Raw genomic sequence first — 15,174 nt, forward strand, 5'->3', positions numbered from 1 at the left:
CTTTATATGCAATATAATATTCTTCATGAATATTTTTCCTATATCAGGGTTATTTGCTATGAGTATATAATTTCACTTTTAAAAGCTGGGTAGCCACTACACTTCTGTCTTTCAGCTACAGAAGTATTGTGTATTCTGCAAGGAAAAATTATTTCTTAGAGGTAACTGATGTAATTAGCATTGAGCACAACTCATAAGATGATCAACATATTTTTGTGTGGCAGGTCCCAGGAAAATAACCTGCTGCCCCTGTGGCAATGTGGTACTTCTGGGGGATGCTCAAATATCCAGACTGGGATCTGGACTTTTATTTATCTGCCCAACAGGTTTAGGGAGGGGCATTGGAATCTTTGCTTCATATCTCTGCCTCAACTTCTGAGTAGCTCCTTAGTATTCTTGTGTTTTCTGATCTCATAGGGAGAGATGAGGGAATAGACACTTATGTTAGTGGTTTTCATGGTTTTGAAAGAGAAGTAGCCTGAGCTGGGTCATCAGAGAAATTTGGAGGGTAGAAAGTGTACTGAGAGAAGAGGCATTTTCATTTCTCCTGGCTGCTGCTGATTGTATCTGTCCCCATACTCATGAAGCAGCTCATGGAACAGATAGATCTCACTTTGAATGAAAAATAGGTTTGAATCTTCCTTGTATGTTTTCGATGAGCAGAGTTTGTAGAATTCTGAAAAATGGTGAGGAAACTCCATATGGGCAACAAAATACTTTTTATGTACTGCTTCTGACTTGCAATATCATTAGATGTTCCTCATAGACAGGGTTTGCCAAGTTTTGCAGACATCAAGGAGGGTTACAAAGCTGCTTCTGAAAAATACAGTATTTTAAAATATGATGGTAAAAGGTAGAATTTAGTGTTGTGAGAATTTCACTCATTCCTCAACTAGCAAAAGTGTTACGAGGTAGATAAAATAGAAGAAGTCAGAGTGGGGGCAGGACATTCAGTGCAAAAGGTGTCTGTAATTAGTTTCATAAGTGGAGGTAAATGTGGCAGAGTGGAAGCAGCTGGAAAATGGCAAAAGCATGCTCAGAAAAACTACATGGCAAAAGGCTAGAGGTGTAAGTACTGGCTGCCACAGTTTTTGTTGTTGTCAAACACATTATTCCTCACTGGGTTGGAATATTAGAGTCAGGGGAGCAGTTTCTAATTTCATGCTCAAATTCATGCAAACATGATGAACTTCAGAGGACTTGTACACACATGACAGCAATAAATTAATTAAAACCTGGAGCTCAAAGTGGATACGCTGTCTTATAGAATGATTAATGGCTTCATTTATAATTTTGAGTTCATAAATATCTATGTTTCATGGAATGCTGTAATGTGCATGTTGTGCATCAGGGTTTTTTTTAACCTGATTTCTTAATGAAATGAGGCTGATGCAATCATACTCCTCTGTCATTCTGCCTTCTAATGGCTCTCATTTCCCCAAGTCAGGTCTGTTCTGCCCATGACTGTAATCAGAGTGATCTCACCCTGCCCTTATCTCCACCCATGAGCCTTTTATTTACATTTTCAATACCCTGTCCAGCTGAAGAGGGGAGTGATGGAGCTGCCTTGGTGGACCTGGCATCTAGCCAGGGTCAATCCACCACACCAAGAAAACCATAGGATATCTGCCTCCTTTCCCTTTACTTGAGAGGTATATAAATAAAGGAGGGAGCCTTGAAGGATTCAAAGCATTTAAGAACGTTTTCATCTGGGCATATAGAAGATGAGGCCAGGTTGGATGGGGCTCTGAGCAACCTGGTCTTGTGGAAGGTGTCCCCACCCATGGCAGGGGGGTTGGAACTAGATGATATTTAAGATTTCTTTCAACCTAAATGATTCTATGATCCTGTGATCAATACTGTGGGGAGGGGTCTCTGACTTTATGGAAGTCAAACAGCCCTGTGAGGTCAAGCACTAAAAGGCAATGAAAGTCATCTTTGGTTTGAGGTGGGTTTTAGCCTGGTGCTGGCTGGCAGTGTGGCTGTGAAAAGCAGGAACTTGGTGAGGATGTGAGAGCCAGGAGAGTCCTAAAGTTGCCCACAACTCTCAGCGTGGCTCTGCAGCAGGAAATGGAGGTTTTGTGGTGAAAGGTCAATGTTGTGAAGTTACGAAGTGTTTTAGGAAAAGAAGGGCGAAAGTAAGATTTTACCAGCAGGTCTTTGACTATGCAAATGATATGGGTAGACTTCAAAAAAAAAAAAAAGGAAAGAAAAAAATTAATCCTGCTGAGACTTGCTGTCTTAGACTAGGGGCAGATGTTTACTTCCTAGACACTTCCCTTAGCTGATCTTAGTATATGTGTCAAATGCAGAAGTGGTGCTTCTTCTCATTCCAGCAAATACTCATTTCCCTATCCCTCTCCCAACCTGACCATGGGATTCAACAGAACAGCTGCTGACCACCTTTTACCTGTCACCCTGTCCCTAAATTGCCTGGCTGTCCTACATGGGCAGGAATGCAGAAAACTGAAGAATTCCTGGATTAACTACTAATTATCTTAAAAGTCAAATACAACTAAGTGAGGGATTGTCAAAAGGAGACTCGCAGGTTCTGTATCCAGCATGGAAACTGTAAGGATTGGACAAGACTAACCCATAATTTAGTTGGTCGTTGTCCATTTTAGGAAGTGCAACTAAACCAGCTGTGCTTTATGGAGCAGTTGGGCGAGCACTGTGATAGGAACGTGCTGGAGAGGAACCAGCCATGCTGTGGCTGCTGTTCTTTGCCCTGTAGCAGGACTGGTCAGGCTCACAGCCCCCAGACACACAGGGGTGCAGTGAGCCCAGGTGCTGCTGCATGAGGCAGCTGTGCTGTGTCACCAACCGGGGTCACAGAGCTCTGGGGTCCCACCCTTCCTCTGTACTCGGCACTGGGGAGGCCACACCTCGAGTGCTATGTCCAATTCTGGGTCCCTCAAGCTTCAGGAAAGGCACTGAGGTGCTGGACTGAGTCCAGAGAAGGGCAAAGGAGCTGGGGAAGGGTCTAGAGAGTCCTGTAAGGAGCAGCTGAGGGAGCTGGGGGTGTTTAGTCTTTAGAAAAGGAGACTCGGGGATGACCTTATTGCTCTCTACAACTCCCTGAGAGGAGGTTGTAGCCAGGTGGGGTTCAGGCTCTTCTCCCAGGCAACTGCACACAGGACAAGAGGAAATGGCTTCAAGCTGTGCCAGGGGAGTTTCAGGTTGGACATCAGGAGGAATTTCTTCCTGGAAAGGGTTGTCAGACATTGGAACAGGCTGCCCAGGGAGGTGGTGAAGTCACCATCCCTGCAAGTGTTCAAGAAATGACTGGATGTGGCACTCGGTACCACGGTCTAGTTGACAGGGTGGTGATCAGTCAGATGTTGGGCTTGATGAGTTTGGAGGTCTCTTTCAACCTGAATGATTCTGTGGTGACCAGCACGTGGGGCAGGATGCCGGTGCAAGGCTGATGAGTCCTGTTTTCCATGTGTAACAGAACTGGAGGAGCAACGTGCTGCAATGTAAAAAGGGATGTGCCCTTTTGGGTCCGTAGCACCACAGTGTCCTTAATGTGAGGACAAATGCCAGAGTGCTCCAGACTTTGCTCAAAATGAAGAGGCTGTGGAAGTAGAGCCAAACTGTTTTATTTGAGGATAATACTTGACATTTCAATTTTTGCTTGTGCCATTTGTATGCTCTTTGGGCCCTAGTCTGAAAGGGGCCAAGCTGGGCATTGAGAGACAGTAAGTACTGGTCTAATGACTGTGATAGACAGAATCACAGAATTATTTAGGTTGGAAAAGCCTCCAAGATCGAATCCAACCTTTGCATGGTCTGACACTAAGACACAGGCATCAGCAAAGCTGCTTTCACGTGGCTGTACAGAAGGCAAGTAGGGACTCGGAAAATAGTTGGGAAGGAATTGTCCTTTTCTTGTTTGTTTGAACTGGCTTTTGCGATAAACCAGGGGAAGAGAATGGTCTTGGAAGTGAAGAACTTGGTGTATAATGTTTGACAGTATTTATTAGAACTTTGCCAGTGGAAAAGATAAATGAACCCACTACTGTGTTAGGAAGTTACTGAACCACCATGGCTACGTCCCATACAGGGATGTGTGAACACGGGTCTTTTGGCTGCGTGAGACAACTGTGCCTTTGCAGCCTTTAGGGGAGGGAGGAGGAAGGAGGGTTCCACTTGTTTCTTTTTAAACAGAAGTCTCTGCTTCCAAACAGCTGTTCTGAAAGTAATTTATTAGTGGAAGAAATGTTTCTTTCATTCTTACCCGAAAACACTGGGAGAACTTAGATTGTTTATCATAAGCTTCAGCATTATTCAACTTGCTTTGCTTTGCTTTCTGTGGTAGGGACAACACTGGCTATATTGAAACATGGGGGTTTTTTTCCCCTGTAATGTGCTTCTGAAGTGGGTAGATTACTAATGATGCAAATGGATGCTAATTGTGCAAAAACTAGACACTCTGTGCTTTGAAAGGCAGTACCTACTTTGTAGAAGCGATGGTAGAAAACAAGCTTTCACAAGTAAAATTGCTGTACAGTTTTATAAATAGCAGCATACTATAAGCAGGTGGCAAGTGAAAATGGTTTGATTCCTCACAGCTGGCAGGTACTTCATTTTTAGGCATGGGGTCCACTCACCTTCAGATACTTAACTGGTGAAAAGTATTTGTTACCATCTGCTGGTTGATCTGGTCATTTGCAACATTTTATAAAAGCTGAGAACAAAAACTGTCAGCAAGCTTTGGCTGTGGCAGAAAATCAGGGTCATGCTTCTGGTTTTTGGGTGAGAATTGGAGGCTGTGGTTCAACAGCCTGGTTGGCCTTGTCGTAGGACTTCTAGTATCCAACAGGTCAAAAAGGCCAGTGCCAGATAAGGCAGAGTTTGGAATAAACTCAATTTGGTGTCTTGGTTAATACATTTTGTTGGATTAACTTTGTGCTGACAGGGTTTATAGTGAATCAGGCTTGTCTAAGTTGCTGTGACTTTCTGCTGGTTCAGACATTGCCAGTGTTTCTGCACCTGTTATAAATATGGCATGTGCTCAAAGTTAAGTGCTCTGGCTAATTTAGTGGAATCAAAATTCTGCATCAAAGCCCTTTCCAGATCAAGTTTGTACTGCTACATAACCTAAGGCTTTTTTTTTATTCCCCCCCCCGCCCCCACGCTAGCTGGTATATTTGATTATGGACTTGCGGCTTGACAAAGTGAGAAGTTATTAAACCTGGTCCAGCATGGAGTTTGGGTGTGGGAATACCTAATTTCCATTTCCATGCCTTAGTGTTTGCCAGACTGATGCTCTGTGTGACCAGCCCTGCTCTTTTCAGGGCTGAGGTTCCTGTAGCAGTTCAGGGACAGCACCTCTGAAGGTGCAGCAGTCCCTGTGCAGCTTGTTTACCCATCAGGGCTCAGCGGCTCACTGTGACTGCAGGGCTCTGTGTTCCTCCCAACATTAAATCCAATTATGTGATCTTTGTTTGGAGGGAGGTGTGAGATTTGTCTTCAGCAAACAATAATCTTCTTGGTGGGCTGTGAATTGTAAATAATGATTCCTTCCTATTTTTGGAAGCGATTTGCATCCGTCACCAGTTTATTAAGACCTGAATGAGGCAGGCTTGGAGAGCAGAGTGTTTATTGGGCTGGGTGCCTCTTGCTGAAGTTGCATGGACTGTTGCATGGCTTTTGCTTTGTCCTTCCTCGGGGCTTGTAAACCCACTCTCCATTTGACTCTTTTGTTTGTTTGTTTTCTCTTTCAGGACAGTTATTCTGAGTGACGGCCCTTGCTCACGCTTCTGAGTGGTTATCATGGGCTTCATTGCCTTTCTGAAGACCCAGTTCATAGTTCACCTCCTCATTGGGTTCGTCTTTGTTGTGAGTGGACTGATCATTAACTTCATTCAACTATGCACGCTAGTCCTCTGGCCCATAAACAAGCAGTTTTATCGCCGAGTAAACTGTCGCCTTGCCTATTCCCTTTGGAGCCGTGAGTATGCCTGAAGGGGATGTGAGGGCTGGGCGTGGGGAGGGGAGAGGGTTTTCCTGTTTTCTGCTTTTGTTAATCACAGAAAAATGTGTATGCTTATGTATATGGATACACACAGAGAGGAGAGAGAGAGAGAGAAATGATAGTTAGATGTTCGACTCTTTCAGAGCAGTTCAAAACAGCCATTTTTTTCCTGAAATACTGGGAAATCACACAGAAGTCAAGGGGCTGATATATATTGTCACTCTATCGTTCAACAAAGTGGGAAGTAAAGCTCCTCCCCACAATCTACTCTATCTGGACTGATGGGACTTGCTGATTCTGTCTCAATGCCATCTTCATCCAGCATCAGAGCCTGTGCTGAGTGAAGGGAAAGGGAGAATTCTGAGACTGGCTCAGGTACTGAGAGCACGTGGGATATTCACCACTTAGGAGCCCAAGTCGATTGTGTGCTCTGGAGGGGAAGTGGTTTGTCTTAGGTCTATAGTGTAGACGTCTCTGTGGCTGAACTGTGTGACCACTCCAGAGTCCTTTTACACCCTACAGTGTCTGTCTCTGATGCCAGGGTCTCCTCCTGGGAGCAATGTCACTTTTCTTCTGCCTGTGGGTCAGCTTGACAGTCAGTTCAACTGCTTTGCTCTCCTCTTTCAGACCTTTGCAAAACTTCCTCCCCGTGGATGGCTTTTTTTTCTTTTTCCTCCTCACAGAGCTTAGCAGGTGGTTTGATTTCTGAAATGAGTGTTTAGAAGGCTCCTTAGCCCAAATGTCACCTCCTGTTTCAGCAGTGAATCATCTAATCGGTTTCCACTCTCCATCCCCTCCCACTCTGCACGGCCACTTACCTTAGTGCTCAGCTCAGCATCCAACTCCCACTTCGGCTAAATGAGTCACCACAGTGAGTACTGAAATTGCAGCTGAGCAGTCCACTGACAGGCACCCACATTTCATAAGTCATCGATGTGAAGTACTACCAACAAAACCTCTCCAAAGTATCTAGTTTGGTTTCTTTTTAACCTTGTTCTTGTCCTTCCTGTGCCTATTGAGAATGTTGCCTGAGAAGTACAGGAGAAAGGAAATTAAATAGAGTGGCAGGCAAGCTGTCAGGAGTAAAGGTATTGTAATGGAATAGCTTAGGAGAAACGTAAAATTTGGTTGGAGCAGAGTGGAGGTGTATGGGATTTTTTATGTTTAATTTGCTTGTAAGAATTTCCTAATATGCTTTTAATAATCTAGAATCTAATTTCTTCCTGAAAACTATTATTGCACTAACAGTCTTGTGTTTCTCAGGATATGAGCTGCTTGTTCCTCTAAGGCTTGTAGGTTCAACCCTCTACAAGTTAGCATTGTGCATTAAAAAAAAAATCACATTTTAAATGCTGCTGTCTCAGGTCTTCTAAACACTGGAATAACCCACACTATTGTTCAGAGAGGTTCGGAGAAGCCGAATAGATAATTGGGTTGTACCTAGAATAGCCCCCAGTGTATAGCCTGTGATAAATTAACTCATTGAGAAATTAAACTGTGAAAATTAATGCAAGTGTTATATGGGATTGCAGAGTGCTGATGGCCTGTAATGGAAAAGCTGACAGAATATGCACTTCAATTGTGATTTATACCAAATTAAGTAAGCTGTGTAAATGCAGCAGCTCAAATGTTGCCATTCATAATGAAATATATGTCACTATGGGGAAACCTTTTGGCCATGAACCCGTAGGTTGGTGTTCTGTTCTGGGTGCTGCATTTTGCTCTCTTACTCCAAGCTGTTTATATTTTCAGGCCGAGGATGTTCATGTCAGAGCTGTCTGTAAGAGAAGCTGCTCTGCCCACCTGGCAGGGGATCAGTGTGCAGAGGTGGATACACAGGTGATTGTGTATCTGGCTGTGTACTGAAAACCAGGCTCTATTCTTATTGTATCTCCTCCCAAATACATAAAGCACAGCTTCTGAAGGGGAGGGAGGGTGACTCTATCCAGTATTTGTGGCAGACATACAGGGAAGAAGGTCTGTTGGGCTCTGTCCCCAGTCCTTTGCAATTCGTGACAGGTAGTGTGTAATTCATGCTCTCACACATCAGCTCCTTTCAGATGACTCACATCTTTGGAGAGTGCAGCGTGTTTAGTTTGGTCCAGCTGCAAAAATAACCTCTCAAATGTTGGTACTTTCAGCTGAGGGATGTGCTGTGCCTCTTGTCTGCTTTGTTTGTGGGTGGCTTGTGAGGCTGTAAATGTACCTGGCTTTGGTGTGTGGGAACCCCAGCCACAGGGGCTGGTTGTAGCAAGGTGTTGCTTGCCCTGTATAGGAAATATCTTTGGCAGTGTGAGTCTTCCCATCCCATCATTCATAAAGCTGTGCTTGCTGTAGCATCAGTGGGATCAGTGCCACGCAAAGTAGCTGTAACCCACACAGCAAAAAAAAAAAAAAAAGGAAGTGAGCCTACTCCTGGTTATAATTACATCATTTATCAGTACACTTGTAAAAGACAATCTGTTTCCTCATTTTCCTTCTTTGGCTCATCAACCCTCCTCTCTCAGTATGAACTCTGGCAAGTCCTCCACTATTTCAGAGCGACTGGTAAATGAAATGCTCTCCAGACAGACATCCACACCTGCCTCTGCAGATTTTTTTCCTGATTTTGAAGAAGAAACACACCCAGTTTATTGTATTTTCTGATAAGAAAGTGCAGCAGCTGTAGCAGGTACTGGAGATATTCCTCCTTAGTACACAGACAGCAATGGAAACGGAAAGTCGTTCCAAGTACCACACTGTGTTTGGTACCACTACTGCATTCTCCTGGCCACCTGCTTGGCAGGTGCTCCCACTGAGTACAGTCTTGCTGTCCTCTTTCCTCTTTTACTGAGCCAGGATAGCCAGAGAAAGGAAGGTAAGTGATCATAAAGGAGACAAAGCTGGGAAGTGACAGTAGAAACCTCTAGCTGGTGTAAATGAGCAAGACAATTCTGTCTTTCCTCTGCTGTATTTCCAGTTGACCAGTGTTAAGTTCTCTTGAATCAGCAAGTTGCAAAACTTTGCCATGCCTGCAAATGTGCAAGTATGGAAAGTGATACAGGGAATAACCTGGTGGATGAGTAAGTGGTCATGAGTGAAAAATCTAGTGCTAGAGAAGCTCTCTGTCTTCAGCACATCAGGACTGGTTTTCCCCATCACTCACCTAAATACTGTGTTTGCCTTCTCTCTGATGTGGTGCAAAATTGGACCCACTCTTTTTTAGCAGAATGGGTAGATGACCCTGTCTGATCCTGATCAGAAGCCCTTGTGCAGGAAGACACTGCCTTGTTTTGGAAAACCAGGGCCTCCCAACGGGAAATTGAAATAACTCCTGGCAGAACCTAATGTAGGGAACTGAGGGGACACCTTCCAGATTTGACCCTGCAAGTTTATTGTAGTTATGTGGGAAGAGCTGGACTTTTTAACAGTCATATTTGTGCAAACAAATTTTGATTGCATCCATATCTCGTTGAAATGAGAACATACCAACGACTACAGTTTTCATGGAAGCAAATCTTCCTGCTGGGAGAATGAACTATTCTCATACTTTTTATAGCTGTCCCATGGTACAAGAAATGTCTTCCATCTGCCTCGATGTTCTAAAATGAGAGAAATAAGCTAACCATAGCAACTACAGTCAATGCATGCTGAATTTAAGTGGAAGGGATTTTTAAGATGAAAAAAGGGGAAGTGGAAAATAAGGGTGGGTAATGGAAAGGAAATATTTGGGGTGGTGTAAGAGGTGCTACAATATCAAAAAGCTGGAGAAAGAAGAGGGAAAGGCTCATGCTTTTGCAGTAAAAGACACAATTTACCGTTCCTATCTTTGCCCAGGTATTTTGATAAATTAACTCAACTGTTTGCTGTTTGGGTCTGTGTTGATGATCATAATACAGGATGATTAGAGCCCTTGTTCTAATATTAAAACCTCTCGCAGAAGATCTATGGCACTGCATCCTTATAAAAGACCTTTATTGGTCTGTTTACCTCGTAAAGCTTGTTTCATGTTGAGTAAAAGCATTAGGCTGCATCTATGCATAATTTGTATTCCACCTGGGAGAAACTGTACTCATTTGGTGCAGCAATCAACAGCTCCGCTGTCTGTTTTCAGGCACAAAGTTTTTGGGCTTTTTTTCCCAGTGATCATGAAATTTCACATTCGTAATACAATGCCCAAACTTGCTAAAATTATCCATAAATGCATATGTCTAGAACCTCTAAATACTACTTAAGGATGGTGATGTCGTTTGGTCTGTACCCCCATCCAAGCTTTCATTTCATCTCGGCTGGGTTGGTTGGAGTAAGTGACAGTGTTGGGAGTCAGAAGGGACCGGGCACTGGATGGGGCTTGAAGCTTTCTGCAAGGGGCACCCCTAACACCTCTCCCCATCTTCACCGTGTTTGTTAGAGTTGGTAATGCTGCTGGAATGGTGGTCAGGCACAGAGTGCACCTTGTTCTCAGACGAGGCCACGGTGAACACCTTTGGGAAAGAACACGTCATCATCATCTTGAATCACAACTTTGAGATCGACTTCTTGTGCGGCTGGACCATGACGGAGCGCTTCGGAGTGCTGGGGGTACGTGGGGCCTTGGGCTTCCCCTTCATCTGCAGGATGCATTCAAAACACAGACACATAGTTTCTTGCATTTAACTTTCCAGATATAATCCATCAGGCTCTTCATCATTCTAATTTGAATGTGTTTGATCTCACTGTACAAATCAGCAAATGACATTTTTGGATTGTCTCTTATTTTTTTTCTTTTTTTTTTTTTTTCCTTTCTTTCTCCAAGAGTTCCAAAGTCCTTGCTAAGAGAGAGCTACTATACGTGCCCCTAATCGGTTGGACATGGTACTTCCTTGAGATTGTTTTCTGCAAAAGGAAATGGGAAGAAGACAGAGATACAGTTATTGAAGGGTTAAAACGTTTGTCTGATTACCCTGAATATATGTGGGTAAGTGTTGAGTTCCTTCTCTGGTACTGACTGCCAGAAGTGAAATGGTGACAGAGGTGGTACTGTGGCCTTATGTGTCAGGAGATGGTCTGCTCACTTCCAAGTGTTGTCAAGGAAAAGCCATACTCTGTTTGAGGAGGTCTTTTGGGATATGCTGGTGAAAAGTTTCTCTGTTTGCCTGTTGGTTACAGAAGTCATTTGGGAAACAGTTCAGAAGCTTAACAATAATTTATAGATCAGACTTATGTAATACTTGTTGATTTTGCCTGAACTTACTTTTTACCTTTAAAAAAAAGGCCTATATTTGATTACTAAATCTATGTGACCTTAAGCTACATCTTCTGAGGCAGGCTGGAGAGACAAATAAGCAAAGAAGCCTTTTTTGGAGGAGTGAATTTGGATGCACAGACCATGGATTTTGATAGAGAGTTCCTGTTACTGTGTTCATTGATCTGTGAAATTACAGGTTTCCCAAAAAGTGTCTATGAGAACATATGGCAAACTTATATATGCTTTTGCAGTTACATTTTTCCTTTTTATTTTGACATTATTTGAAGTCAAGGGTAAAACATCTCTGTTTCATTATGTGCAACGTTAGATTTTACTGCAGCAGCACAGTGGTATAATCAACTACTAACTTCCTTAGAGCTTTGAATACAAACATTTTCATAAATTTTATAGCAGCACATGTAATGTACAGTTACTTGGCTTATAAAATGTTTTGAGGTTTTTCGTGCATTCAAAGTGATTTTTTCAATATTATCCAGTACAGCTTGTTAAAATGAACAGTGAAACATTAAGCCTTAACTAGAACATTGTGAATGCATTGTAATTTTCTACCATTACAAAGATAGAAAAAGTAAGAATCTGGAGAATGTATTTTCAGCTACTTAATTGCTTGACTGTATGGATATGAACTATATTTAATATATCCTCCTGATTAGTGTTGGGAAAAAAGAAAAAAAGACAGAAAAAAAATCTACCAATTAGAATATCTCAAGACTGAACTTTAGCTATGCATTTTAATGATTTTACAACTGAGAACTAAGGACTAGTCTCTAGGGAAAACAACCAGAAAATATAAGTGCAGAACGTAGTTAGCATTGATTATTTAAATCAAGACATCCTGCTTGGTAATTTAAATCATGATTAAAATTGACTTGAGTGGATCGATTTCCTAAATTTTGTGCATTCCAAGTGCCACAATTAGGGCTGTCTTTTTGTCGCCTTGAATTTGGTACGAGTGTTGGTAAAATTAAAGGTAATTGCAAATGAATTGTGAGGGGGTGCTTATGCCCAGTAGTTGATGAACAGATGAGACAATTGAAGTGTGTGCACATGCACGGATGTATGCTTATCTTACACCAGTTTTCTGGTTTCTCTTGATCTCAAGTATCCTTTTGTTTGCCTCTTGTCTCGTACTAGTTTCTCCTGTACTGCGAAGGAACTCGTTTTACAGAGACCAAGCACCGTATCAGTATGGAAGTAGCTGAATCCAAGGGGTTGCCTAAACTGAAATACCACCTGTTGCCCAGAACCAAAGGTTTCACCACTGCTGTCCAGTGTCTCAGGGGAACAGGTACTGGCAAGCTGCTGCTTACCCTTTGCATCGCTTGTAACATGTTGTTTAGTACCCTCAGTGTAGTACAGGGTAGTATATTCTGGTTTTCATGATGTCCACGGCAATTAGTGAGCTGGCAGTAATAAGCACTCAGCGTGTCAGCTCTTAATTTGTAAATTGCCACAGAACTGTCAGATACCAGCCTTAAAAAAAATAATAAACCTTTCATATATGTCATTGTTGCTTAGTTCAGCATGTCAGCTGGTGTTTTGATAGCACACATGCCACAGAGCTGGGGATGTGGGGTGGCTGATGTGGATAAATATGATGCATAAACACAAAGTAGTGAGGGACTCTGCTGCCTGGCATCATTAATTCAAGACTTGCACAAGGCTCTGTTGCTGTCTCAGGCAAGGATGCCAGCAAGGTGGTTGCTAGAATTGCTACTGTAACAACCATGTTTTTTTTTTCTGCAACAGTTTCAGCAGTGTATGATGTAACACTAAATTTCAGAGGAAACAAGAACCCATCTTTATTAGGAATTCTTTATGGGAAGAAATATGAAGCAGATATGTGTGTAAGGTGAGCATATACTGATGGAGATGAGCCCTAAGATGCATACTTTGGCATGTTGAAGTGCATTCAGATTTTGTGGGGAAACTTCCTTTCCTATTCCCCTTTTCCTTGTCCTTCAAGTTTCTCTGCAGACCACAAAGATCTCCCTGTTCCCCCTCGTGCCTCAGTTCACTTTCCTGGTATCACCCAGCAAGTCAGAGAGTGTTGGACGGACTTTTTAAACCAGGGTGTGACCGCACTGTCGTTCCAGGGTTTCCCTGTTTTCTGCAGTTGAAGATCTGTCTGCCTGTTCTTTCTTCTCTGCTGGGAACAGAAAACCAACATGCTCACTGTCCCTGTGAGCATGTGTGTGGTGTAAATAGCCAGTCCAGCTTCAGTGGTCCCTTGCAGTAAACAGTGTAAAGCGCCCTCCTGGGCCAGTTTCTCTCCCTCTCACATGGTTTGATTAGCAGATTAGAAGTTAAGCAATGCTGAAATTCAGGCATCCTGTGAATGAGGTGGGACATTCCTCACATTCCTCACTGCTCTTTTGCCTAAAAGAGTAACTGCTAACACCTAACTCCATGAGCATGTACACACATGCATACACAAACACACATGCTGTTTCTTTCTTGCTTTCTCCTTGTTGCCTTCTCCTTTAAAGGCTTCCTTGTGCTCATAAGAAATACCAACCCTTTCCTGCTGAATTTCTTCTTTTTCCTTTTATGTTTGGACCTGACAAACGACCTGGTTGTTCCTTCCACAGTCCTTTTGCCAGTTTGCTTCTGCTTCTCTGGGGGCTTCAGCCACCCTTTGGAAAACATTGCTGTGTTCTGGTGATGAGGTCGATGCTTGGTTTTTAAAAAGAGAAAAGAAGAAAAAGCTTTGATTCCCCCCACACCTTTGCCCTCTGGCCTTAGGTCTGTGGTGCAGGTGAATGGCACTGGTTCTGTACACAGTCCATGTAATCAAAGCAGGTGTGTCTTGCCAGAGCCTTCAAGGGTGAGAATCTTTGTAGAAAATCACACTGATTACCTAGTGCATTGGGGTGGAGCAGCAACAGTTTTGAGGAAGAAATGCTGTCCCAAGGGAGGCAGAGTGCTTCAGGCTTAATGGGGAAAGGAGGGGCACAGTGCTCCAGTTCTGCCCTCAGAATAATGTCCAAAACATTTTAGTCTTTCAGGGGGAAAGGAGACTGTGGAGCTGCCTGTGGAGAGGTGAGGTTGCTCATTTGCAAGGGTTTTCATTTTGACTATTTACTCTTGCCAAACATATTCCTGATGAGGAAAGCGAACAGACAACTTGCCAGCCAGCAAAACAGGTGGTCAGGCAATTGCCACCTGTAATTCCATACTGATGGCAGATGCATGTAGGATATCTAGCTGGACCTGGGGTACCCATGCATGGATGCACTTCTGTACAATTATACACTGAAGAACAGCTACCTTCAGTGAAATATCCTATGGCTTGTTCACAGAGGTGCAAGTTGGTTTTTTTTCTTGGAGAGGCAGTGGGAGGAAAGAAGAGAAATGTATTTTTCAATAGTGTTAGAAGAGATTTGGGTTCATAAAATCCTGTTGAGAACGATGTTGCCAGGTAAAATTAGCAATTGTACCCTATGAAAGAAACTAATGGCTGTGTGTAAATAATTTCAGTTTAACATACGTTTGTGAACTGCATCAATATTCTCAAGGTGCTTTTCTACAGCTTAAAGCTTTTTCTCTGTTTTGGAGTGGAAGCTATGAGAATAAAGAAACTATTTTTATGGTTGGTTTTTTTTTTTCCCTGAAAATGGAACACGTCCTTATTGTGCCAGAAGACTTAATGTAGCTCAGAGAAAGGAAACACGTAAGCTCATGTTCTTGGTATACGTGTACACAGTTACCTGTGCAGAGGTAAGCAGCTTAGCTCCCCGAAGCAGATAACAGTCTTTATCCCAACTGGCTACAGAGAAAATAATCAGGAAGTTACCAAATGCTATTGCTGTGAGTCCCCTCTAGTGGTGGCACAGCAACACCGTGACAGCTTCACCAGAGAGCTTTCAGCAAATGACTTTTTACTGAGCATTATTTATATTAATTAAGCAGCTCCTCATGGTAGAGGTCATGAAGGTAAATCTGTCAGATCTGGCATTCGGTTCAT

The 15,174-nt window shown here is 42.9% G+C and overlaps 1 protein-coding gene across 4 annotated transcripts in view; it reads left to right on the forward strand.

Annotated features, from left to right (window-relative positions):
* Positions 1–15,174, forward strand: part of AGPAT3 (1-acylglycerol-3-phosphate O-acyltransferase 3) — a 74,005-nt gene that overhangs the window by 47,952 nt on the left and 10,879 nt on the right. For all 4 annotated transcript variants that reach the window (XM_018084130.2, XM_018084132.2, XM_029964697.1 and 1 more), the window contains 5 exons: positions 5,730–5,956; positions 10,371–10,540; positions 10,755–10,916; positions 12,342–12,495; positions 12,957–13,059. In XM_018084130.2, the coding sequence (XP_017939619.1) occupies positions 5,779–5,956; positions 10,371–10,540; positions 10,755–10,916; positions 12,342–12,495; positions 12,957–13,059 (767 nt within the window). In that variant the 5' untranslated portion in view covers positions 5,730–5,778. The remainder of the gene's footprint in view (positions 1–5,729; positions 5,957–10,370; positions 10,541–10,754; positions 10,917–12,341; positions 12,496–12,956; positions 13,060–15,174) is intronic.

Source organism: Manacus vitellinus, unplaced genomic scaffold (assembly GCF_001715985.3).
Source record: "Manacus vitellinus isolate BGI_N305 unplaced genomic scaffold, ASM171598v3 scaffold_7_pilon, whole genome shotgun sequence".
Classification (NCBI taxonomy): domain Eukaryota; kingdom Metazoa; phylum Chordata; class Aves; order Passeriformes; family Pipridae; genus Manacus; species Manacus vitellinus.